This window comes from Phoxinus phoxinus (assembly GCF_949152265.1).
Source record: "Phoxinus phoxinus genome assembly, chromosome: 18".
NCBI classification, from domain to species: domain Eukaryota; kingdom Metazoa; phylum Chordata; class Actinopteri; order Cypriniformes; family Leuciscidae; genus Phoxinus; species Phoxinus phoxinus.
The window spans coordinates 16,662,686-16,689,145 of record NC_136893.1 but is presented as its reverse complement, the minus strand read 5'-3'; the positions used below and the strand labels follow the sequence as shown (position 1 = coordinate 16,689,145).

Sequence of the window (26,460 nt, the reverse complement as noted above, 5' to 3'; positions counted from 1 at the left end):
GTATCGTTAAGTTATGTTTACCACAGGCTTTGTTTTACACATAAATTGAAGATTTTTTTATATATATTTATATATTTTTAAAAAAACAGGAAAATCTCAAAGGAATCAGTGGCAAATTCGTTTTACGGGTTTTGATGTCATCCCTGCACCACTTGCAAGTGGGAGTGAAAGTTATTTTTGTTAAAGATTACAAGGGCACATGAATGGGGAAAAAAATTACGATATAATTAAGTACTGCAATATTCCATAGAAAAGTAAGAATTGACCATTTGAATTTCATGGTGACTTTAAAGGCTTCTCTGACTAATTTTTTAAACGGATAAATCGATTTAATTGACACCAGAAATGGCACCCATGGTCACCTATATATCGCCTAAAACCAGACCTACCTTTTCGTGATGAAGCACAAGTATACAGCTGTACTGCACATCTCATCTTTGCAATTAACTATTCACCAACAAATATGAAGTTGCCAGCAACAAAATATTGGTCTTCTGCATGACCTAAAACGCATTGTTATATTATATACTGATCTTGTTCAAACAAATTCATATATTCTATTTTAGAGTATAGATACTATGGCCTTTTCTTCTCTCTGCATGCACATGAAAGTCACTGTTTCCAGAAAACCAACCTTTCGCCAAACAGTCTGTGTGTGCAGGTGTGTTAGTGTGCGAGTGGGTGTTGTGAAATTCAAAGCATATTAATGTGAGCATGTTCTCTAGATAGCTATTAACAAGTCTATAATTAATGTTGTAAACTCAGTAGGGTGTAGGGGCTGTGAAGGGGAACCAGTGGTCGCTGGCTAAGTGAGTGTATTGAGAGGCCATCCATCTCCTTTGACCGTATCATTTCTCTGTTGGAAGAGCACTCTACAGGAAGTCAAGCCCTTTCTTACATGTCAAATTAGAAGGGAATCCCTACAGGCCATTGCTAGGCATCTACATAGTTCCCCTAGGTTATGTATTTGAGGAGATCTGAGACAAACCTTTAAGCAAATAGAGGAAAAGACCCAGGTGAGTATAATTGGAAATCCATGCACAATCATTTTCTCTTTTTACATTTGCACTTTGATTCAAACAAGTGGATTTTGCCTTAATACACCGCTATAATATCTCTGATTGGGGCGTCACCTTAGATGTTTGACAGCACAGTGAGGGGCTGAAATAATGGAGACTGTGAAGGACGAAGGCCCCCTTCACCCAACCTGCTCAATGAAATGACTGGACTAGGCAGTTAATTGCCCAGCGCTCTCGGACATGGATTGACATCTATGTAACAATTACTGTAAACTGATGGCGCTTTGAGGATTGATGGCGCTTTGCTCATTTGCATTCAGTCATGTTTGCTTTCATTCTTTTCTTTAAAACGATTGTTGCACAGGCTGCAGTTTCTAGATATGACTTCCTGCTTTCTGTGAATTAGCCCTTAAGAATCTCTCTTCATGGTGCCTGAGTTAAAGGGTTTACCAGTTCTGTGTCTAGGGACTTTGTGTTATTTAGTAGAATTGGTGTCAGGTCAAATTGAATGGGGGGCGAAGAGGCACATCCCTTAAATCCAAAAACTACAGAGAGCCAGAAAAGACGGCGTTTATTGGGAGCACACACAACTCATTACACTTCTCATTAATTACCAGATGACAAAGCAGCCACTTGCATATCAGCCTGTAATGCAAATGGGAAAAAGTGCACGTTAATTTTTCTAATGATTATGCAAATGATCACCAAGCAGGCGAAGGTTATCACGTCCGCACGCAAGGCAGTAATTACCGCCTCCAGGGATAAGCACGAGACGAAATCATTAAGCAGAAGAGTGTAGTGTGATGCAGCAATGCATTTAAAACATCACCTTAACAATCAAATAGAACTAAGTTGTCAAATTAAAAAGTTTGATATTTAGAAATTAATATACATTTTTAGGTACACTTAAAAAAACATAGCATCTTAGCATATTTCTTTTTAGGTAATTACATTCTAAATCCTCCCCTTAGTGGTTGTAACGCTTTAAAGTTTGTTACATTACGTAACTGTTCCTCTAGTCCAGGGATATCCAAACTTGGGCCACTGTCCTGCAAAAGTTTTGCTCCAACTTGCCTCAACACACCGGCCTGAACGTTTCTAGCAGAGATGGTCTTATTACTGGAAGATAAGAGGGTCAGTGGCTCTGCCATTGGAGAATGCGTAACGGCTAACTTGGGTCATGTGTGCTTTGGTAACCAATCACATTACAGCCTTGACGTAATTAAATTTTGTTCAAAGTTGTGCGATAGTCACTTTTTGTGGATATATAGAAATGAATGAGAAGTGCCATAAACTGAATAATACCTGTCGCGCAATTGTCAGTGACTTCTCTTTTAAGGGTAAGCTTACACAAAAGCATTACTAAAAGCTGAAAACTTTTTGGCTGTTCATTTACACGACAACAGTGTTTTGGGGCCTGAAAACGCAAGGTTTTGAAAACGGGTTTCAAAGTGCAAGGTTTTGAAAACGATGCCTTGACCATCTCCATGTAAACAATAAAAACGTGAATTTGTGAAAACGGTAACATCATGCACATGCGTGAACATTATATGTTCATGCATGCGTATTACGGTTTTGTGGGGTGTTTATTGACAAAGTGAAATTGCCAACTGCTGGCCTGGCATGCATAATACAGCCTTTTTAGTCATTTTCACTTATCTGTGTGAATGGGAATCTTTTTGACAACATTGTCATCTGTTTTTAGTACATCGTTGTTGTGTAAACATACCCTTAAACAGCTCTTTTTTTTGGGGGGGGGAGGGGGGGGGGTGCAAAACCTTTGAATTTCCTCTCATTCTCAGATTCTCCTCTCTGCCTCACAGCACCGTGATGGGGCATTAGCCATTGATGGGGGCGTGTCTATTGTCTCCCCTCATTCATATTCATGGCCATCAACACCCCTACGCATATAGCAGTACTGGCACAAAAACTGACTTACAAAGTTTAAATCGTTATATTGTTGTTTTGTGAAAGAGTGATCAGAATGATTTTCACATCATTTTGTAGTAAACATTCTAGCCTACAAGAATGGTAACTCAAAAGTCTTGTGCCAAACTATTCAGTATGAGTTATATGGGCTTATTGCAGTGACAATTTTTTTCCCAAAACTTACTAACCACGCATAATATTTTAGTCAGTAGCAGACCCCCGGCTGAGGCGGCATATACTTGCTTAAAGCTGTTTACAAGGTGAGTGTGAGGCACAGCCCCCACAAACAGCTCCATTCTCAAAGAAAATTGTCCATTCTCTCACATCTCAAATTTGGTTTTACCTTTTTAATACATGTTCCTGGTTGCATTGTGAACAATTTATCAGTGCATGTTATTCCAAAAGATAAAATCAGTTTGTTCTCGTAATATTTAAACAAAATGTAAAAACTCTCTCAAATGACATCAGGTAGCCCATTCATTGTATTAACCAATAACCAAAAAGCTATTTAGCCACTGTTTTTGAATCCATTCTGTTATGAAAAACCCATCGCACAATTCAATTCCAATGGATGAAATCAAGTACCACCCTATTTTTGTCTCATTCAAAATTCTGTTTCACTCAGAAATACATTACAAAAATAAAGTGGGCCGAGAACACCAATTCATGTTGACTTACATGTTAAAAACAAATTCATATCTCTAGACCCCAAACCTTCATTAAATCCATGACTTTTGAAATTACTGCTAATAATGTTGACTCCTGTTGTATTTTTCTCATTGATAAGTGACTTAAAGTGTTAGTTCACCAAAAAAAACCTGTTATCATTTACTCACGCTCATGTCGTTTCAAACCTGTTTGACTTTCTTTCTTGAATGTTGGTAACCAGGCAATTTTGGATAGCCAGTGGACAAAAATATCTCAAAATATCTTGTTCCAAACAGAACAAACCGGTTTGGATATATGGGTAAGTAAATTACAGATTTTCTTCATTATTTTTAGATGAACTCTTTAAAGCGTCTGCTCGGCTAAATAAACAAATGTTAACCTAAAAAAAACTTTGTTCAGTTGAAGGCATTGGAAATTACATCTGAAGACAGGTTACACAAACTATGAGCATACAATTATGAAGAGCACAACTGCGGATTTCATTACATCTAGCTTGTTAAATGACTTAAAAACATTAATCACAAATTGAAAATGCCGTTTTAGATGAAAAAGTACAGCCATGCAACAGGTGATTAAATGAAGCTAGATTATTGCTGTACTGTGACAATAAAAGCTCTTGTTGATATTGGATTTGTTTAATCAAGCGAATAATAAAGTTAGATGCCTCTCACTAAACAACATTATCCATAATAGAAATGGCTATTTTCTAAACAAATCATTGAGAGCTATAGCAGTTCAGCATCATAGCAGTTGGGGGTTGTGCAGTGCTGACCTAATGCGGAACAGCATCTCCAAAACCCGTGAAAACACACTGAAGACACACTGCACAGACCGCCTTACCCAGTCGTGAACTCAAAAATATGCCTGCATATAAAAAATAGTAGCCTCCATTCTACATCAACCAAAACATCCAGAAATCAAGATTAAATCAAGGTTTCGTTGCAACCAAAATTTGTAATGCATCAGCGTTCATAACACACGACTGTAAGGCTTCTATAGTTGATACGTTTATCATACGACGGCAAATTATTTTATAGAAATTATAATTAAATTTATAATCGTTTAAATCTTAATATCGAAATACAGATTATGCTATAGGTGGATCTTCTCAAATACAGGCACAAACAGTGCATCGAGTAGGATAAGCTATGCAAAATAACACGACAAAACTTTCAACAATAACCTTCTCGTGTGTAGAATTACCTTTTCGTTGTGTCCTGCCCGTGAGAATCTCCAAAAGTCAGTGAATAAGAGTGAGCTTCTTCAAACTTCAATCAGATTCTCATCTCCGCGCATCTCATACCGGAGACATAGCGTTATGCCAGCGGTTAGTTTGGGCTTCGGACAGATGCGTCTCTCGCACGAGTATCTCCATTGGCTCAGCATCAGTTACTTCGCCCTCCCCTGAATGCTCACACGCGCTGTCTGCATCCTGGATGTATGCATCCCCTAGTTACTTTGACACTTGACAGAGAACTAAAGTGAACAGTTTGTGATCAAAACTAACATGTATAGCCTATATTTATCTTACAGCCTTTTAATTTAACTTTAAAGTCTTCAATGGTGTATTTGGTAGACTGCTCAAGACGAAATTGTTAGCTTTACATTATCTTATTCTGTGTTATTTGCAATGACAGAAAATTGCTTGTTATAGCCTACTAAAATAATAATCATTGATATCTGATTTGTTGATTCAGTGCATTTCCCTAATCGGCACAACCAGTTAAAATATTGTTCTCGTCATACAGAAAAAAAGAAAGAAACACGTGCTTCCACTGGAATGCGTGATGTAGACTTTCGAAATTATGCATTAGTGATCCTATTTCGATCCTCCCTCGAACCCTCCTGTGCCTCCCATGCTCCGACTATTATAACAAATGACATGGGTTATGGGGGTGCAGTGAGTGACACAGCCTCACTAATGAAGTGCATCGGTGCAAGTTGTCATTTAGTAACACTACTGCCCCCTTTTGGTATTCAGTAACATTGCGTGTATCAGCAACACTGTGACTCACCTTTAATTCCAGTGAATATATCTGGAATAAGTTTCTGTTTAGCCACATATGGTAAAGTCGTGGCTGCAAAAAGGCCCTTATTTTAAAAAGGCCATCATTATGACCCATCAAAAAAAAAACTTTTTTCTTTTGTCAAATCAACTTAGATAATTTATGTGGTTCAGATAACATACTATTTTGAGTTTCTGTTGATTAAACCAATCTCCATAGTTTTAACTCAAATTTGTAATTTCAATGAACTCAACATTTTAAGGCAACCTGAACCAGGTTACTTACTTTTTAAAGTTTTTACAGTGTACATTACAGTATATTCAGACCAATTTTTTTTTACAAATAATCAGTCAATAGAACCACAAATGAAGCATGCCATAATTAAGGGCAAAGTAGATAAATCAGTCATGGGTCTGTATCTATGGAAATGGAGCGAAAATATTTTCTCATTATTTTCGAGTCATTAGGCAAGATACTCTGTGCTGTGGCCTAAAAGCAAGTTGTACACTTTAAATGTGGGCTAATTATGCGACAGCACCTCATTTAGCCTGTAATTGAAAAAATTCTGACTACGAAGACAATTAATGATCAAAACACATATTGGAGTAATGAGTTAAAATTGGTAAAACCAAGGAACAAATATAGACAAAAATAACAGGTTGCTATAAGGTTTTGGGTCCATACATGAAATGCTTTTCAGAATAGAGTGAATAATCTCTGTTGCCCTTCTAATTGTTTGCTCAAGCAATAACAAGTCTTATTTTTACAATACATTGAATGTGATGAATAGACCTGCAGTCTTCCACTCTAACAAAGACAGATATCCACATGAACAAACATACAGATTCAGTGTAACTAATTATGACTCTCCTCACCGCCTCCATGGTGAACTCGATCAATTGATCTCATTTGCACATTCTCCAGAGGAGGAATTACTGCCCCTTGTCTCCAATCGATCACCTCTGCAGAGTCTCTGTGTGAGTTCACTGCTGAAGACAGGAGGTCAGCAGGAGCAAATGAATGCTTGAGTCAAACTCCTCGACAAGCCAACACAAACATCTCAAACACAAAGAAGAAACAAACCGAGGTGGGAAAACAAAACAAAAAAGGCATTTTGTCAAACTAAATGGGGCAGGATATCAGAAGCAAAAACCAACACTGCCTAAAAAAATCTGTATTTCATAACATTGTGTTATAGCATAGGCTATTAATAATGTGAGCATAACTAGATACTCAGTAGGTTTATCTGAGAAAAAAAAGTAAGTAAAATTCAACCACTGTTTTATCCAACACATTTTTTTATTTAAAGTGTCCCATTCAGCATAAATTCACTGGACTAAAATCATGAAATTTGTCACGTATGCAAGTGCTTCCACCTACTGTTTGTTTATATGAATAACCTGTTTTATGATGCAACGTCTATGAAATTATAATACATTAAATAATACAACTATAAATTATTACATTTAATGACTTTGGAACTTCCTAGTTTTGAAAAATACCATTGTAAAACGTTTGGGTAGCCTACAGGGTACAAAAAGACCTCGACAGTAGGCCTAGGCTACACTTTCCAAAAAAATAAAACAAACAGATCAAACCTGACTCTTCGCTCTCATCCTGACGTCCTGCTAGATTGTTCGAGCATCGGACTTTCCAAATGGTGGGAATTGCGGTTTTATGTGATTGAGATTTAATTTGAGAAATATTTTCACCCAAAACTGGTGGTAGCGACTTCGATTCGAAAGGTCGAGTGAATGATAAGAGTTTACTAAAGTCTCCCTGTGGTGAAAATCAAGTTTTTAATGTTGTTTATATGTCTATGTGGTGTTTTTAATATGGTTTAAGACAAACCATATGCAAATTCATAAGTCAGCATCATTGCTGAGTATTTTATCTTTAGAACCGCAGTAATCTAAAGACAGTCTCAAAAATGTGGTTTGAAATCGCTGGTGTTTCTTATTAATTAAAGCTGCAGTCCGTAACTTTTTGGGATTAAAATGTATCCAAAAATATATTTTAGAGCAAGTATAAGCAGCCAGTGTTCAAAACTATCTGCTTGCATTAGCTCGATTCAAAACGGTAAGCTTGTAATAATGTTTTTTAATTCCAGTGCTTCTGGTGGATTTCTGTGGGAAATTCGAGCATGTCTTTGCATCATTACGTCACATCTGTACACATAAAGAATGTGTCCCGCTAGTAGGCTATATTGCGTGTGAGGATGTTGGAGGTGGAGATTTATAGCATTTTCTCACAGCACTTGATATAATTAAACTTATCAATTTGATGGCGGATCCAGAAAGGTTCAAACAACAACCACCAGTGACAACTGGAGATTCACCCGTTGTAAAATGCAAAAGACTTCGGACTCAGAGTGCACTGCAATGCTTTCCCCCCCCCCCCCCTAGTTGGTCAGATCAAAAGTGGATGTTACTTACTTGTTCAGATGACATTTTCCGGTGAAAATTCTTAATTGGTCATTCTTCCAAAAAGTAGAATCTGTAATTCCGAATGACAATATCCACACCGGCGCAATGACTGATAGCCGCACATTCTCCTCAAAACATTGGATTCATCCGCACTGTGCCGTGCCGAGGCACAATCCACGTAAAGTTGATAATTCCGCGAATAACTGGAATTGCAGATTTCGAACAGAGATGGGGAAAAAGGGGGAAAAACTACGGACTGCAGCTTTAAATCACAAACTACCTTGTAACCAATCACGTCAACATGCGAGCAGGCTTTTGCATATCATTAACTATGACCGCTTTGAAGCTTTGGAGTCTCAAGAGAAGACAGGTTATCCTGGTACATTTTTCTGTTGATATGAAACATTGAGTATTTAGCAATATAGTAGGTGTATGATGTATATTTCGAAGTTATGATGAACTACATGCCTTTCTTCACTGACGTTCTGAGTTGTTCAAAGCGTTGGCTAGGCCTACTGAATTTTAGAAGGCAGCTGACTGACAGGAATGTGATGTGATGTGATCAGGAACATGATTTGTGTAACATTAGCAACCCATTAGCTGTTTAATAACGTTGTCAAGCAAAAGGCTAATCATGTTAATTACGGTTATGTGTCTGACCTTGTAAAGAGTGATACCAATGTGCAGAGTTTACCTCAGAAAGTTGACTGAGTGGATCTCTGAGCTGGCGTGAGTGAGTGGAGGCGGGGTTAATTAGCATATTCATCGTTCCGCATATACTGAATGAAGCAAGGGTGTAGTAACATTCAAGCTATTTTAAGGCATGAAGAATTTTATTTCACAGGAAAAAACGTTTAAATATGTAATTTTGGCGATCAAAGATGAGTTTTAAGGGATACAGTTATTGACTACTGCAGGAGGACTTTAAATGGTTTATCATCAAAGACATTGTATAAGGCTGCAACTGAATTCAAAGCTTCTCCCTGTTCAGTTAATTTCCCCCACATTCAGCATCTCGTGTGCCCAGATCATATGAGTGTAGAGTAGTAGATATATTGTGGAAAGCTGTTTCCAGTCATTTTCTGGAATACTATAAGACTTATCAGTGTTTGGTCTTGTGTGTGGGAGTAGCTACTCTGTGCTTCTGTCAATGTGACTGCTGCCAGATATCTATGCCATGCATCAGTGTTTCTGAAGAGGTGCCACCCTAACAGAATGGTACTCTATAAAAACAAACATCCTAATTCCATTTCACAGCTTTAGATTTGTCACATGCTGCAACTGATTAACTTGCCTTGACTCCAAGATCTATTATATTCCAAAACATTATGCTTGCATGGGCCTCATTTTGCACCCATCTATTAAAAAGCATGGACGTATGAATTGAAGGTGGATGTCATTATGTAATTATTTACAAAAGAGGTAACAAGGTTATGATATATGTTTAGCTAATCAAATGAAACCGAACAGTTATATATTCAAATCATTTAGATAAAATATCAATGCTACCATTCAGATGTACAAGATGATAACTGTGGGAGACACACTGTGCCAAAGGACTCTGGAGAAGCACAAACAAACCAAGACCAATTCAGTGTGACAGCAGTCAGCTCCCTCAGGACCACCATGACCAAGACAACCGACAACAGCTGCCAAACACTGCCTGGCAGCGGAGATGAGGGGGAGTCAAAGCTTACTGGTACCTCATGCTATACAAACAAATTCTCTCTCATCCTAGTCCAAATGTTTTGATGATTTTCATGAAATGTAAGACGATACAACACAGCATCCGAAATCCTGTTAAGAGATAGTCTTTGGGGAAAAAAATTTGAAACGGAAAAAGACAAATCCAGAGGGGATTAAAGGAACTAAACAATTGGAGAGGGAGTAAAAAGAAAGATAGAAAGAGAGAGCCGTATCAGGAATAATCACAGCATGAGAGGGAGAGACATGAGGCGGTGCTCTGAATAGGAAGCAGAGGGAAGGATGGGAAGAGATTAGCGCTGCACTCTGTGGACTCATCACTCAATGAAAGAACACTCTGCAAACAACAAGGGTGCTCAGCCTCAGGAGAACTGCATGGGAAAGGTGCGAGTTTCGTTTTAGGGAAATATAAAACTGGCTGGAAAACGCTTTGGACTTACTGGATATTTTCAGATCAGGATAATCGGTTTGAAGAACTTCTAATGGATTGATACATCAAAGTAAGAACAGAGGAACCAGATCTAAGAAGGTTCTAAGTGACTTTTCTGGTAGGCTTTCCTGTGTATGTTGTGCTAATAGAATACGTTAACCAATGTAAAACAAATTTGAATTATAAATCATATTTACAGACTGTTTTATTCTAAGTGCATTCCTTGCCCCAGATACTGTCCATCTGCTCTTATGCTCTGATGATCTTCTCTTGTGAAATACTGGAGGACATGACAAATGTAAAATGACCTTAGGATTTAAGAGCAGACGGCTTCCTGTGTTGAGTGTTTCTCCAACTGTGCCAGCACTGTTCCTGATGTAATCCTTTTAACGTGCAACCAAAAGAATGATCTCTACATATAATATGGTTTTGATCGCGCTCTTGTTTCGGATCTCAGGAGCTAGTTGTCCTCAGGGCTGCCTGTGCACCTCTGACATACTGAGCTGTGGCTCTTTAGGTCTGGATAGATTTCCCAACCTGCTTCCATTCACGACTTCGGTCTTGGACCTCAGTCATAACAGACTAACATGGCTGGGAGCCGACAGCTTCTACGGGCTCCCAAGGCTGCACACTTTACATATGTCCCATAACCGCATCTCCTTGCTCAGCCCGGGAGCTTTCCATAACGTCAGCGGCCTACGATACCTGGACCTATCTTCCAACAAATTGCAGGTGGTGGGGAAGTATCACTTCCAAAACCTACCGGCCTTGGAGGTGTTGTTGCTGTACAACAACCGTCTTTCCCGCGTGGAGAGCAACACACTAATGGGGCTCGGAAGTCTCAGAAAGGTTTATTTTAGCCTCAACCAGATCACAGACTTCCCGTTCTTCTCAGTTCGCAAGCATAGCCACCCCAACCTGGTTACGCTGGACCTCTCCTCAAACCGTCTGTTTCGTTTGCCCATGGATGACATTGTGCTGTTGCCTGTTGCGGTGCAAAAAGGCCTGTTTCTGCATAACAACAGTCTGGAGTGTGATTGCTCTGTGTACCGCATGTTTTGGCACTGGGAGCAGAAGGGATACGCAAGCATGAAAGACTACAAGGATGACTACAAGTGTCTGATGTATGGTGAACCTCAAATCTCAATTCATTTTCTGCGCTCTGCACATTTCTTTGAGAACTGTACGATTGGGAAGATGATATCCCTGATATCCCCAAAGGCTGATAAAGTTGTTTATGAGGGTGAACAAGTGAGACTGGACTGCACTGGAACACTAAACGGAGAAGACCTGTCCTACAGCTGGATCATTCCTCATCAAGAGAACATCTCTCAGCTGATCCAGAACGGAACTCTACGTCTCAATCAAGACGGTAGCTTGGATATTCTTGCTGCCCAGTTCATAGATTCGGGGGTCTACCAGTGCACTGCTGTGGATAATACGAGGATGATAAATGAATCACGAGAAGTGAACCTAACTGTCGTAGCCCAACGCTCCTCAGAGGAGCCGTTCAACACAGGCTACACCACTCTTTTTGGGTGTGTTGTGACCCTTGTCCTGATATTGATGTATCTGTATTTAACCCCATGTCGCTGTGGTTGCTGCAAACCTCCTTCCCCCTCTCCAGCCATCTCAACCTTTGGGGAAGACCACTGCACTCTGGCCTCTATCTTTGCAGATCCTTCAACTGATCGACTCAAGGGCAAGTCTCAGTCCGACAGGCACGTAATGTTCCTTGAGCCACTCATGGCAGGGAAAAACGGCCACCTGAAAGCTGCTTTTGTTGTTGAACAGCCAGCAATTGAATGGGACACAGAAAACATTACCATTATCGGCGAAAGAAATTACTCAGAGTAGCACATTTGTGACTTCAAAACCCTACAGGATTGCTTTAACCTGTTTGAATTATAGGTAGAAGTATCACCAATTAATCTGTCATTATTCCCTAATAAATAATTTTGATCCTCAGATGTAGATGGTGTCTCCTGTCTAACAGTTTGAAGTAATGAATGTATGTGACTGTGCTGCTGCTAGTAATGTGCTGAAAATCCAAAGTGGCGCATTTTATATTTTAGAGACCCTATGAGCAAATGTATTGAATTTACTCCAAAAAGCTCAAAAGTCAATGTGACAAACAAGACACTGGTTGTCAGCAATGCAGCTATTTGCAGAGATCAAAAACAATCAGCACTTCCTCTGATTTAGTCAGTTACACATCTTTCAGATGGGAAGATAGAGTGACCACAAGTTCTTCATGTATAGTTTTTCAGAAAGATAAAGTCCTTTTGAAGATGGTCAAAAACATCTAGGTGAATGCAATTATTTGCACAGATCAAAAACTATCAGCTCTTCCTCTGATTTAGTCAGTTACACATCTCCTTTAGATGGGAAGTTATAGTGACCACAAGTTCTTCATGTATTTTTTTCAGAAAGATAAAGTCCCTTTGAAGGTGGTCAAAAACATCTAGGTGTTGTATAGTATTATACTATAAGCAGAACGTGATTTAAAGAGAGGACATTTCAGTAATCTAAATCCTCAACAGAAGGCCTTCTAGATCTATTTAAGACTAAGGTTTAATCTATTCAGTTGTGTCATTATTATTAGATGCATCTACCGGTAATCCTTTATGTCAAGAAAACTATGAATTTTGGTGCGGAACCATGACGTATACGAAAATAAATGTTCTACTAGCTTGCACCTAGCAGTTGTGAAAAGCAAATAAGATAAATGAAGAAGCAGCAGCAAAAGCAGTGATGTCTGTTTATGTGTGATATTATTCATTTCTGCACTTTGCATTAAGCAAATTGCTCTTTCATTACAGAGATGTGCTATGGGAGAGGATTAACACCCCTGCCAGAATTTTCCCTCCCACACCATGCAAACTAAAAGCAAAATATGAAAATGAAAGAGCACCAAGGTACAGAGTTAATCCATGCAGTCCATTTCCAGATGTGATCAGATTTATCTGCGGCAACCCACTTTCACATACGTAATACAACGACACATGTCCCCTGGTTGTTAGACAACTGTTGTGCATTCGCAAAGCCCTGCCAAATGCAATGCTACCAGTTTTGTTTAAAAATAAAATAAAAATAGGCCTATGTGATTGTATTCAATCATTTCTCATTAGATCTCATTCTCTTTAAGTCTGTAACATGTACATCCTATAATGGCAAAAAAATGTATCACTCACCAAACGGATCTGATCTACTCATCAAACTCATCTCATTTGATCTGGCTAAAATCAAGTCTCCCTGTCTGTGCAATACAGAGAAACAAAAGAAAAACAGTCTGTAACCCTATAAACAGTTTGTTTATTGAGTTGTTTTAAGAGATGACTATATTAAATGAGAGATGAGATGACCGGGAGTGATTTTAGCAGATTACTCTTTGGGGCAAACCTAGGTACTCCAACATTTTTTTCAGCCTTCTCTTAATCCTTTAAGCTTTCTTTTTTCCCCATTCTGCTGCTGGCATGATTTGGTCTTATTTTTCTTTCTAACCTATACTGAACTCAGGAGGTGATAAATGTAACCAAACAACAGATCATCAGACAAACAACATCCCAGCCACATCTGACATTCACTTGGATTGAAATATAGAAATAGCAGAAAAGGTATCTTACGCATAATTTTTTTAGAGACATAGCTGTTTATCTAAATAGTAACATTTGTAAAATGCCCTGAGGTATTTTCTACAGAACTTCAGCTAACCATATTCATGTTTGTCATGTACAAAGGGCAAATTCAGAGCAAGTTTTGAAATAAAGATGCATAATCTTCTTTATATATTTAAACACACTGATTCATTGTTTTTTGACTAGAAACAAACCCTTTAAAAAATTGCATCAGCATCAGACCAGCAGAATCAATTAGGAAATGATGCCCTCTGCTGGCAGGCTATAAAACCATTAGGTTGAATGTTACCAATGCGCACACATGAAACAACTTTGGCATTGATTAACCTCATTGGAAAAGAAAATCCATAACCATTTTATATAACATCATAAATAACTATGTACATGTACAAAGAGTACAACCATTCCCAAGAGTTAATACTGAACACAATTTCACAATGTTTGATACAACCTTGTTTTAATAGAACATCTGTACAACCAAGAATGTAAAAAAAAAAAAAAAAAACAGCTAAAATGAAGAACGACTCACTTTCTCTCTTTAAAAAAATATTGTCTGCATTTTGCTCCTTGTTCACAAACAGTTTTTTTTTTTTGAAAATCCAAACAAAAAGTATTGACAAAAATGAAACATTGAAAGGCAATTACATTTCTTGGCAATATAAATATAGTGGTATGAACAAGGTTTCTCAAACATCTTGTTTAGGAAGGGCATTACTGAAAACAGTGAAAATCTGGCCACCGTCTGAGTCACCAATCTCGTTTATACAAAACCAGACTAATTTTTTTATTTTTTATTTCAGATGATGATATTTTGATGTGCTCTTAATGGTAAATATGTACATTCCTAATGCCAGTAGTCTATGAGGGAGCATGGCATCCCTATGGCATTTAGTTGTAGGTGTAGTCCGAATAGTAGTCTGACCGACCACCCCCTCCCCTCCCAGGGGGATAGCCCCAGTTACAGGACGGGCCCCCTCTGATGTGACCCCGGCCAGGTCTAGATCTCATGGGATGCGGTGGTACTCCTCGACCCCTGAAGCCACCACGCATCATATCAGCGGTTCCTCCTCTGGGATTGTACATGCTATTGTTGTGTCCGCCTCGGCACAAGGCTCCCAGTGCGGCTCCGGGGATGGGTAAGAGTCCTCTGTTTGAAGTGCCACCCCTGGTAGGAGGGGCCTGACTGCTTCCCTGACTCTCAGAGGAAGAGTTCACTGGAATTTTGCTGCCTTGGCTGCATGAGGTCGAACTACTCAGCGTACTTCCTTTATCTCTACTGCCCTCTTGCTGGCCCACTTTAGAGGTTGCTGAAGCAGGGACATCATCTTCCTCTTGTCCACGAGAGGTTCCGCTCTCAGTGTCTCCCACCCACGATCCATCTGCAGGCCTAGCAGCCTCAGTTTGGGCGGAAGGAAGAGTACTGAATCCTGCCCCACTCTGTCCAGCCGCGTATTCCTGCTGGGCTCCTGGTGTAGGAACCCAGCTGTAAAGCGGTGGAACAGGGGGAATTGGAGTGAGGGCTGGGAAAAGCGTAGCATCTGGGTAGGAGGGAAAAGTGGTGTGAAGAGAGGAAGAGGAAGCAGTCTCTACACACATCTTAGCAGTTTGAGAGCCAGCAAGTCCTTGCTGATTAGCAGTTGCTGCCCCAGGCACTCCCACACTGTCAGGAACGGGACCAGGTGGCTGAAGAGAGGAGGCTGACTCTGGAGTAGGAGGCACCTCCACCGAGCTAACCGGCGGCTGCGGGAGGGAAAGGGGAAGGGTGAGTGGTTGGGCAACGGGTAAGGTGCAGGAGTTTGTAGGAGGTTGAGTCCCAGGAGGAGCAACAGTTTGACTGTACTCTGATCCCCTGGAGGCCACACTGACAGGAGATGAATATGCCGAGGACATATGGTATGCGGGAGAACCAGAGTAAGGGCTCCACTGTGCTGAGTTGGGACACAGGTAGCTCTGGTGGGGATTCACGCCAAAACTGGCCAGGGTGTCCTCTACTTCAGGCCTAGGTGTGCCATCCTGACTGGCAGCTTTATATTGAGCGATGGCAGACTTCAGAGCTGCATAATCAGTCAAGTAAGAGCCCTGGGTAGAGTAGGTGGTAGGGTTTGGATGCACAAGTGGATCGATAATGGGGTCCAAAGAGGGTTGGTCAGGGAGGGGAGGACGAAATCCATCAGTCTGAGGCGGAGGGGGCTGAGGTGCCTGCGGTTCCGACAGATCTTTTTCAGTCTGAATGGAAGTCTCGTTGATAACCAGCATGTCATCTTCAGAGTCTATAGACATGTCCTCCTCATCTCGAACTGCATCAGGCTCCACTGAGCAGTCAAAGAGAAGATACTGTGTCAACATCTATAATTTCTTTGTGAATTTTGTCAGAAGTAGTTAAGAACTCTGCAGTCTTTACCTGGATCAGGTAGGGCAGCCAATGGTACTTCTTCTGGGACACTGATCAAACTCTGGAAGTTGTTCATGATGTCATTCATACCCGCAATGATCACTCCACTACCGGAGAACTGTGAGAACGTGTCATCATGCCTTTCTGTATATAAACACAGCACAAATTGATTAAGAAACATCACAGATGACTCCACATACCCCCATTCATAAATACCAGCCTTCAACTAGACCTGTTGCGCATACCTGTGAGGAAGATGAGGTGTCGAAGCTGTGTGTGTTGAGCCTGCAGCTTTACCAAACAGTCCAAATCCGGAGCATGCCTAGAAGGAGTATCACACTCATGATAAGGCAGAAACTCCACCAGGTGTTTCTTCTGGTATGTTGTCAGCAGGTTCAAAAGATTCAGGGCCTCAGTGTTTAACCTGTGAAAGGAAAGATGTGTGAGATATTGGAGACTAGGAGTCTGTCAGGATTTCTGAATTATACTAATCATTCTGTCTCTAACCTGCTGAGCTCTTTAAGCTTCTTCTGAGTCTTACAGTGCACCTTCCACTTCCAGGGTGAGCCCTGTTCCTCCAGGAACTTAAGAAATGCCTGTAGCTTCTCTGTAAACATAAATGTCAGTTCTTAAAGTCTTGATGTAATGAAAGTAGAAACAGACCTTTTCTTCCATATTGGTATATACATCCGAGTGAAATGTTTTATCAAAATTCATCGGTTGTTGATTTGATGGAGGCAGTTGGCATTTGGAAGTAAGGTTCAGTTTTAAGCAGAATGTTGTTTTCACCGAAGATCGAGTAATGATGTTTTTAATAAAAAATATGTTACATCATATAAAAAACCCGAAAAAAAACATGTGGATAAATAATTCACAATAAGATAATTAAGATGCATTTAGAAAATGATGCCTTTAAATTAAACGGTATACACATTTTTGCATTCTTAAACTTAAATAACTTAAAGCTACAAATTTAAAAGCACACAGTAAACTTTTGGACAGACCGTTTCAACATGATGCCTGAAGATTTTGTAAGCCACTAAGCCATTCAGCTCTTACCTAGTGTAATATTGTCTGGGTTGAGTATGAGCTCATCCGACACAATAAGACCTCCAGACACGAAGAGCTCATTGTAAGTGCGATTCTTCACATCATCCAGACTGTCCACTCCAGCAAAGTAAACTGTAGGCAATTTCTTCAGAGACACCAAAGCTGGGATCTAAATGGGGTATAGAGGGAACAATGTCTCAAAATGGATGCTTTATGCAACTAATAATAATAATAATACCCTAAGAAACAGAAGTTTACAATGGCGAGTTATTAGTTACCTTATGTACATGAGCTGCGATATCCTCATTCTGAATAATGATCATAAACTTTTGCTGACTTTTAATTTCTAGGTAATTCTGAGGGTTGCAATCAATGTTTCCAAGACTTCTTAAATACTCCTGTAAAACCAAACAAGGGAGTTGAAAGATAAGGGTTTTTAAAGGTTGGTCAAAAGTATCAGACCACACTGTATATTCTGACATTTAAATACTTTCAGACCTTGATCTCAGTGCAGAGTTCACTCTCCTCATCTCCTCTCTGAATGTAAAACTTTACTGCATTCTTCTGCATGATCTCCATCAGTGTGCACAACACATCGGGCTTGATTTGTCCAATAACACTGCCCCCCACAGTGCTTGAGGTTCCTGCAAGAGTAGGCTCAGAGGGCATCTCTGGGACTGAAGGGATTGGAGGATGCCTGGCACTTCCTGCTGATGAGGAACACTTAGGACTTTCCACAACATCTGAACCCTTGGGGTCAACTGATTTTTCTGCTGAAAACAGGTGGACCTCTCTGACAGTGCCAAGGCGATGCTTGGCTGAAGGAGGTTTAAGAATAGCTTGTGACTTGCTCGACAAAGCCTTAGACTTAGGCACTGGAGATGACGTTTTAGTGCGAGGATGAGCAGGAGGTGAGGGCAGCGTGGGTTGGGCAGGAGCTGGCATGACAGAAGGGGGCGGAACAGGTGGCAAGAGGGCGGGCACTGGGGCAACGGCAGGTGGTGACGTAACAGCCACAGGTTCTGAAGACGCGCTGGGAGAACGGATCATACGGTCCATCTTTTCACAGAGACTGTTAACGTAGCCCTGCACAGGCAGGGAGGAGACATATTTGGAGACAAAGGGTGAGAATGAGCTTGCCCGTTTGGCCTGATCCTCAAGTTGTGGCAAAGGAGTTTGGGGGGTGTAGGTTATATGTTGGTCCTCCATCATTTTCTGAATCCCTGTGCAGAGGTTCTGGAACTCACTGTTGAGGATAGTGTCTACTACTTTGCCCGTAGAGTGTCCCTGCTTCTCACCTCCACTAAAAAAAGGTTCACAAACACCCTCTAAAGCTAAAAACAGAATATGTTTATTAGTTTTGTCAATTCATTATTATTTCAATAAATGTAACAATTTATTATTAAAAATATGTGTACACTGTACAAGTGTTTGAGTGTTTCATATTTCACCATACAACTACTTTTACAATATTTTTTATTAAAAACAAAAATGCAACGTGAACATTTTTTTTTATGGTGAACATAAAAGAGTTATTTCAAAAATGTTTAAAAAAAATTCTAACCAACCCCAAACTTTTGAACAGTGGTGTGGTACGGACAAGTCTGTTGCAAGTATGCAGGTGAGGACGAACCTGCGGTGGATATGCTCCAGGGATTGTTGCTCTGATGTGAGGCTTCTGCTGGACGGGAGAGCTGCTGCTCCAGACTGGAAGAGGGACTGTACACATCCACACTGCTCCGGCTGCAGACCATTTGCTCCTACACACATATACTAAAGGTTAACTAAAACAACAATTGAGTGTGGCATTAGATATCATGAGGAACAGTCCACACCTCCAAGCAATCCAGGTTAACATGATCCTCATCAGCACGCCTGTCACGCAGGTCAAGATCACAGGCGGCTGAGTCGGTGGGCTCGTATCCCTCCATGTCTTTGGGGAGAATTCCAGGCTGGCTGCTGGCAGTGTTAGAGTTCTGGGCCATCCTGTTGAGCGTGCTGAGGAAGAGTTTGAGCAAGGCATGCGTGTCTCGGAGGGTGGCACTCTGAGTAACGCGCTCCCGCAGGTCCGTGTCACACAGCCCCATGCTGTCCATCACCACTAAGAGAAAGAAAAAACAGCTGTCAACAAGGAGCTCATGTCTTTAAGGAACTGCAGTCACACTCTATTGAGCTCGATATAATAAAACAAAGCATAATTCTCTTTTTTTTTTTAAGATCACACAAAACCCAGGCGTGTTTTTGACAGGTTTCATGGGATTCCCTTTTTAGTGATGGTGTAAATGGAAACAAAAACACGAAATAAATCCATACATACAGAAAAAACAGAGACTTCATGAAGTAGCAGTCATAAGTAACTAAATTAATTGCAGGTACATTCTTGCATTGTGAATTATCACTGTTAATAATTTTACAGTTTAAGGTCCTTTTCAGTTACTCTTAGGGTCGGGCTGATGCGCCAGCCTCAATCTGACGTCTTCTCTCTCTGCGTCTCTGGAGATCGTTCATGCAAGAAGATAGTCACCTAGTCTCTCATAAGGCACACTGCACTTCTATTAGATGTGACAATCACTTCACATGACCCTTTGAATACCACATTTACATAAATAACAGCACAAAATAAGAGATGGTCAAGAAGAGAGAATTAAGAAACTTTGGTAATAATTTCCATTAATTTTCCCAGCCTTTACAATTTCAAAACTTTGATACTTTCAGGTTTTGCAAGACTTGCTTGCAGGGGTTGTTTAGAAGCATGTGACCTTGCCAAAGGAATATTCTCGGAGAGTTCAACAGTGGACCTAAGTGAGAAGAGTGAATCAGGAATTGATGTGACCCTCACCAAAGTTTCTTACATATATTTGATAAAGTGGGTCAAAGATAATGACCTCATTTGCAAAAAAGAACAGAATACTATGTTTGGATGCAGCTAGAATTATCTGTACTGTTAACATTTCAGAACCTGTAGGAATGACGTCCACTGATTAACTATTAACTAAGTTTTAACTAAGTCCTAGTGTATCTGTATCCTAAATTAGTTTGAGGCTGGATCCTCTTACTCATTTTCTACGGCTTTTAGAAGTGTGGAAAACTTTGTATTCAGTAAACTCTGTCAACTGATTGAACTGCAACTTTGACTCCTGGTCTTCATTGAGCATATTGGTCTCTTTATGTTGTCTAAATGTCATTCCCCTACAATAGTATCCAACCTCCATGCTGTACCTCTAATTTTTTTGGGCACAGACTCACCTCTCCCTGGCTCTCCATTCAGTAGACCTGTCCTAAGGTACTTGCTCACACTTCCAGGACCTTCCCTCTCCAACTTCCTCTTCAGGCCAGCGGGGTCCCAGTCCTCCTCTCTTTCCGGCCCGCTGCCCTCCTCCTTGCTCAAAGTCCGCTTATGTAACTGAATCAACTTTAGCAATTTCTCCATCTTTTCTTTGTCATACTCACTCTGTGTCCTCGGAGCGCCACCGTTAGACTGAGAAACCCCAACTGTACTGCTGCTTGAAGCCTGTCTATCTGACCCTCCCCAGTCTGAGACAGGACTGTACTCTTCTGCACCTGCTGGGGGAGATGCTGCCTGAGATGCTGCCTCCTGTTTGCTTTCCATCAGAACCTGCTGCAGCGCCTCCACAGGCAGCTGGAAATGTCCCTGACCATATATGTAAGAGTTCAGCGCCAAATCCATATTCTTAGGACGAGGCGCCGGGTGTTGGCTTGTCCGGTCATCCAGACTGTGCCGGTACTCTACAACGTGAAAGGGCCGGATAGCACCTTGCTCCTTCTGGTTGAGGTAGTCCAGCGCCTGAAGTTTCAATCCCACCGCAAGCTCTTTGGGTGGATTGGCACGCAGCTTGTAGAGACCATGATGCAGAGCGGGAACAAAATTATCAAGTTGGTTGCTGATTGGGTCTTTAGGCTCTAGTGGAGGATCCTCATCAACTCCAGAGTTCTTCAAAACTTCACCAAAAAAAAAAGCAAACATCATTAGAAGGACTGCATGGTAATGCATAGACACTTAAAATGCAAGCCAACAAAAAAAGAGACACTTACTCAATTTTGAGATGATTCTTTGCTCTTGAAAAACAAAAAGTGCCTGCAAAACTTTGTCATTTCTTCCTCGTCGCTCTTTAAAGAAAAAAGAAACAAACACACAGCCTCCATTATTCTATGCCAAAAATCACAGTGCCAATGCAATACACAAGGTTAAAGACTGCATAAACCTACCAGTGGTAGCGAACAACTGAGAGGACGAAAGGAGGAAGAGAAATCCTTTGTCTATCAAGGGCTTCACCAAAACCTAGAGTAAAGAGTTTATTTATAGCATGACTATAATAAAACATCACCAATTTTACTTCTGCACATCACATCACTGACACAGATTTTATCAACAGACTGAAGAAACTGTGTAGAGGGGAGAGGATGAGCGGTAACGCTATGCAGAGATGAATTCAATCAAAGTGTAAAGTGGCCCGTGAATGAGCTCACCATTCTTTCTCTCTCAAGCCGGTGCAGCAGTCCCGAGAGATTGTTTTCCTGTTTACTCTTCCCCATGACCTCATACAGGCTGCAGTACATCCCACACTTCAACACTGCAAAACACCACAAGACATTATAACATTATGTCAATACTACTGACACATCAAATATTTTGCCATGTATTGGGCTCAAAAGCATCACTGGTACTCATCCTACCCTCTCGTGATCCACTGTACGCCTCCCACGATAGCAGAACGGGCGGGATCTTTCTCTTCACTTGATCAATATGCATTGCCATATTGATGTCAAGCTTGTCTGGCCTGAAAAAGAAAAAGAAAATTACTTTTTAAAACCAATGCACAAATCATTGGTTAAATTGCATTGGTTGAAAAAGGAGACTCACAGTTTAAGAGGAAGGTGAGCGAGTCTCGAAGACCGGATGTACACTTGATAGACCTCCTCTCCTTTATTCACCAGCGAGCCACTCCAAACTGTATATCTTCGTCGAACTAAAGCATCAAATTAGGAATAATAATACAGTAAGTTAGATAATATGCCCATCTAATCATTTTATTAGGCTGCTATAAAGAGAAATACAAATCATACCTCTTTGCCCTTCAAATAACATGCTGTTTAATCTACTAAAAGAGAAAATAAGTTGTTATAAATAAAATAATAAAACCAAAACAGAGTGTAATACACTTTCTACACAGATCACCAGTTATCCTATTCATACCTGTGTGTGGCCGTGGCCGACTCTTTGCCTTTGTATTGAAAAGACACAACTGCATATGGCAACACATGTCTCGGCCTGGATCTTAGCTCCTCAAAAGCAAATTCATAGAAGTATTGCTGGAATAAAGCACAGAAGGAAATGAGATACATAACAGGTCACATCTGAACACATTACGAAGCAAAAGGTCCTGTTGAAAAACGCACTCACCTGAGTGTGCTCAAAGGCCCTATACGACAATAATGAGGTCACTTTGCTGGCATTTTTGTACACATGGCTGTCATATTTTAGGGCCGGCTCAAGATTATTTTTGGGCATGTTCTCAAATATGGTCTTCACTTTACCCTGCAGAATAAGACAAAAAGTCACTATTGTTTTTGAAACCGCAGTGAAGTTTATGAACTTTTTATTTTTGAAAGACACAGTCAACTTTTAGTCACATTTGATGCTTGGTCACAGACTTACCTTCATCACTTTAAATATTATTATGTCTCCAGCAGCACCCACTTCAAATGGATTCATTTGTAACAAATCTGAGTATTTTGAGAGGTAAACCCCTAAAAATAGAAAAAGGACAGAAGAGTTACATGGGGCGACATTCCTGTGACCCACAAAAAGCCCTGGGGTAATCCCAAGAAATTTGTTAGCAATCCATTTGGAATGCAGAGTCTCTGCATAGAGCATACTATGTTTGCTAAGATTAAATATTTGCAGAAACTATTTAATTTCACCAGTTAAAGCGATCCTAGTCGCATTTTACAACTGGGTTTGTGAATGTCTCTAAACACACAGCATCTGCTTCACTATTCAACCATACAAAGATCATGTATCAGAAATTTGCCTCAAATGAAGAAAAAAAAAATTAACATAATATTACTTCCAAAACCTCAAACACGCTCTGAAAATAGACAGAGGTAACAGGGGTGACCAATATATAAAACAGATGTTACTTAAAACGTTTATCAATGCAAAAATGAGCGTCTGTAGCAAGTTTGGTTAATTAACATTTACTTGGCCCAGTGATCACAAGAAAGTATGGAGCAGTGGTCTTTTTGGCCCTGGCCAATTCAACTACTCCAAACCAAAGATCAAGTGACCGCAGTAATACAAAATCCTCCCAGGACTCCCCTCCCAAGCAAAGGATTAGAGCTAAACAGATATAAACAGACTCACTGGAAGCAACGCTCACCTTTGAGAGGGCTTCCCAGATTGTTGACCCGCGAATGTCCCACAGAAAGACCCTTTTCGCAAATCCAGTGAGCCTTGTAAAGAAAATCAGATATTCCTTTGGTTAGTCACACTTTTGACCAAGACTATCGCTAAATTATGCCATTTAAAGCCATTTCAAATTGACGTTTTCTGATAGATACTTAGACAAGAAAGTGGTTACACTGACATTTTTTATTCAAAGTACTGGCAATATTGTAATTATTGTAGCAGTTATGTTGTAAATGCATTATAAACACTTTACAATTCAGTAAATTAACAGGAACTTGTAGAATATGTAGTAGTACAAAATGATGAGGTCAAGCTCAGACTACAAAAAGTCCAAGTGTTAATATTACGATTAAAATAACACTCAGAGACATAGTGTCTTGTGTCACTAAGCAAAACTAACACAACCTTATTCACCTTATTCTTATCAGGTAGCAGAAAAGCATAGGATTCTGCGAGTTCTGCCTCTGTCCTGCCATTCTGCTTCAGTTCCCTTTTCTTTTCGATGAACTGTGAAGACAAAAATAACTAATTATTCCATATCAGTATTTGACCACTGAAAACTGCCCCAAGTGGCCTGGTGGGTATTTCAATAATCTAGTATTTTACAATTGCAAGCAGCTCTCTTACCTCTTTCTCCAAGAGTTCGTTGTGAATGAGAGAAGCTTTGGTGTAGGTGAAAGTCCCACGGGATGTGGCATCCAGGAAGAACGAGGACAGAAGCTTCACAACTTCCTCAAACTCTCTGGAATCTGGAGACAAATGCTGAAGGAGACCTGGAGGACAGCACACATTAAAGACAGAGCTCATTAGATCAGAACAATATCAATGCATTCAATAAAAGAAACTATCAAGTACATTTATAGAAGCTGTACAGTGTATTTTGATTGTTTTGTTTTCCCCCCCAACTGGAATGCATAGTAAAGAGTTGCACATAACCTGACAGGCACTCAGTACAATGTGATGCATCTTGCAGTTCAGTGCAATAAAAGACATAGGTCAAAACGAGTGAAATTGGGTTTTTAACAGCCGGCGCTTAAATTAGGTTGATACACAAAATAACGTTGCCAAATAAGACACACAACATAATTAAAGAGATTGTCATATTTACTAAAAATTCGCTAAAAACAAATGAAATAACATTGTCATAATCAATAAGCAAAACTATCGAATGTTTGGTTAGTTGCGTTAATCGATATGTTAATGGCCAAACTAATCTTCTTGGTCGATTCACTATTCATTCAAAACATTTACGAGGCGACATAAAACGTGGTTAAAAATGTATTTGAAATATCTAGTCCTCTTTAGAACAATTCAAGTTTAGTGTCTATTCTGCTATTTTTAATAAGATAAAGCGCCTACAGACAGAAACTTGCACAACAAAGGTGACAAAGTGAGAGTTGTCCTGCATGCAGCATAACTAACTTACTGTACAACTATTACTACAAGCACCAGTTTCGCTTTCATTCATGCCGTGTTTTTCCTGTTGGAAAGCTCTCATGTCTTTATTTCTTTAGCGCTATACGGAAATAGTACGGGAATGAATGAGGTGTCCAAATAAGGCTGGTTGTTTAGGACTGACAGGTGTTAAAAACGTCGTGCGTAACTTAAAGACTGAAGGGAGAAATGCAGTGGTCAACCGAATCACACTGGTGCCATTGATGAGGAGGGGAAGAAGTGTGTCATGTGGTGCAGCAGAACTGTACGGTGTGGGAGGAGGAGTGTGGAGCCAACTAGCAAAAGCAATGACACCGGCCTCCGTGGTTTACAGCAGCAAGACAAAATGTGCGTCTTTTTTGCGTCGAACGAATCGAATCCTCACGTGCTGCGTTAGTTGCATTAGAGCGCCGACTTACCTGCAGCTCTGAGCAATGCACTCGCTAAAAATCCATTTAGTAACTAGTGCAAACCTTTCAGGCTAATCACGTGTTTCGTTATATTATAGATCCCACGTTTATATATCAATACAGGTCTATTCATTTGACCCGAAGCACCAAAGAGCGCGCTTTTAGCGAACTTGAAAGCTGAGAAACAGAAACAGTCCATTTCGGGAATGGCAGTAGTAGTGGTAGTAATGGGACACACAACCTTTCCGCTCCTTGATTTTCCTCGGAATCTGAAAATTCCTTCTTGGCAGCTCCTCGGTCGATCTCGGTAATGTCGATGGCGCACCGCCGCAATTTTTCAGGTCCAACAGTCCTGCCCTCCGCCGCTCAGAGGCATCTTGTTCAGACATTTGCTCGTCTTCACATTCAGCTTGATCGCCATTTTGCTTGGATGTGGCCGTGCTAGAGGCTGACAACAATTGTTTCTTGCTGTCGCCATCCTCCAATGTTAGGCCGCCTGTCTTGCTGCTCTCCTTGTCGATTTTTCTCTCCTGGCTGAAATTGCAAGCCATTTTTCGGACCTGCGGTCACCTAATCAGCTGGCGATGAAGTTGGTTTCAATGCCGCTTCTCGGAGTAATTCTCCTTCTCAACCAGCCTCCGCCATTATGGCTGTGACGTATACCTTCCCCACCACTGCAAAACTCTGGCGTCACTCTGTTTACATTCACGTAGCCTGACGCCCCCCGGTGGCGCTACTGAGAACTGCGCAGCGTGTAGACGTCACGACCGCTATGCGCATGAGCAGCTTCACAGACAGATGGCTAGGACGTTTACCATACTTTCTAAGACGTTTACATGAGGAGCCAAGAACGAATCGTCGAGCTGTCTGACAACAATAAACTCTTTGGGGAAAGAAGTCACTGCGTATGTCTGTGCACTTCC

At 40.6% G+C, this 26,460-nt stretch overlaps 3 protein-coding genes across 4 annotated transcripts in view; 1 reads left to right on the top strand and 2 right to left on the bottom strand.

The window, feature by feature from the left end:
* The window catches only part of klhdc8b (kelch domain containing 8B), a 114,135-nt gene extending 109,161 nt beyond the window's left edge, over positions 1-4,974 (bottom strand). Inside the window, exon 1 of the mRNA XM_079587638.1 lies at positions 4,821-4,974. The gene's annotated coding sequence lies outside the window, so the exon portion shown is untranslated. The remainder of the gene's footprint in view (positions 1-4,820) is intronic.
* Positions 4,975-9,884: 4,910 nt separating this feature from the next.
* Positions 9,885-12,144, top strand: LOC306985898 (amphoterin-induced protein 3). Its single transcript, XM_079588651.1, has one exon. It carries the CDS (start codon positions 10,589-10,591, stop codon positions 12,038-12,040), a length of 1,452 nt encoding a protein of 483 aa, XP_079444777.1. The 5' UTR covers positions 9,885-10,588; the 3' UTR covers positions 12,041-12,144.
* A 1,337-nt stretch (positions 12,145-13,481) lies between these two features.
* On the bottom strand, positions 13,482-26,452 carry tasorb (transcription activation suppressor b). 2 transcript variants are annotated; one of them, XM_079589032.1, is made up of 23 exons: positions 25,779-26,452; positions 24,321-24,466; positions 24,108-24,200; positions 23,665-23,737; positions 22,941-23,032; positions 22,686-22,820; positions 22,479-22,594; positions 22,349-22,383; positions 22,146-22,251; positions 21,959-22,062; positions 21,752-21,855; positions 21,491-21,563; positions 21,317-21,391; positions 20,510-21,223; positions 19,099-19,364; positions 18,897-19,023; positions 17,762-18,597; positions 17,542-17,661; positions 17,273-17,432; positions 16,721-16,820; positions 16,459-16,637; positions 16,223-16,357; positions 13,482-16,133 (listed from the first exon to the last, which is right to left on the bottom strand). In XM_079589032.1, the coding sequence occupies exons 1-23, from the start codon at positions 26,086-26,088 to the stop codon at positions 14,710-14,712; spliced, it is 5,523 nt and encodes a 1,840-aa protein (XP_079445158.1). In that variant the 5' UTR covers positions 26,089-26,452; the 3' UTR covers positions 13,482-14,709. The 2 variants fall into 2 exon arrangements, with proteins under 2 accessions (XP_079445158.1, XP_079445159.1); XM_079589033.1 differs by having other exon boundaries at positions 22,349-22,380; positions 25,779-26,213.
* Between the last annotated feature and the right edge of the window lie 8 nt (positions 26,453-26,460).

Bases quoted from the DNA above. Each gene is read 5' to 3' on its own strand.
- LOC306985898 (XM_079588651.1), top strand. From the start codon at position 10,589: ATGATCTCTACATATAATATGGTTTTGATCGCGCTCTTGTTTCGGATC.
- tasorb (XM_079589032.1), bottom strand. From the start codon at position 26,088: ATGGCTTGCAATTTCAGCCAGGAGAGAAAAATCGACAAGGAGAGCAGC. The intron at 23,033-23,664 runs GTGAGCGTTGCT...TTCTATTTTTAG, and splicing joins TCTGGGAAGCCCTCTCAAAG to GGGTTTACCTCTCAAAATAC. The intron at 21,856-21,958 runs GTAGGATGAGTA...GGTGTTTTGCAG, and splicing joins GTACAGTGGATCACGAGAGG to TGTTGAAGTGTGGGATGTAC.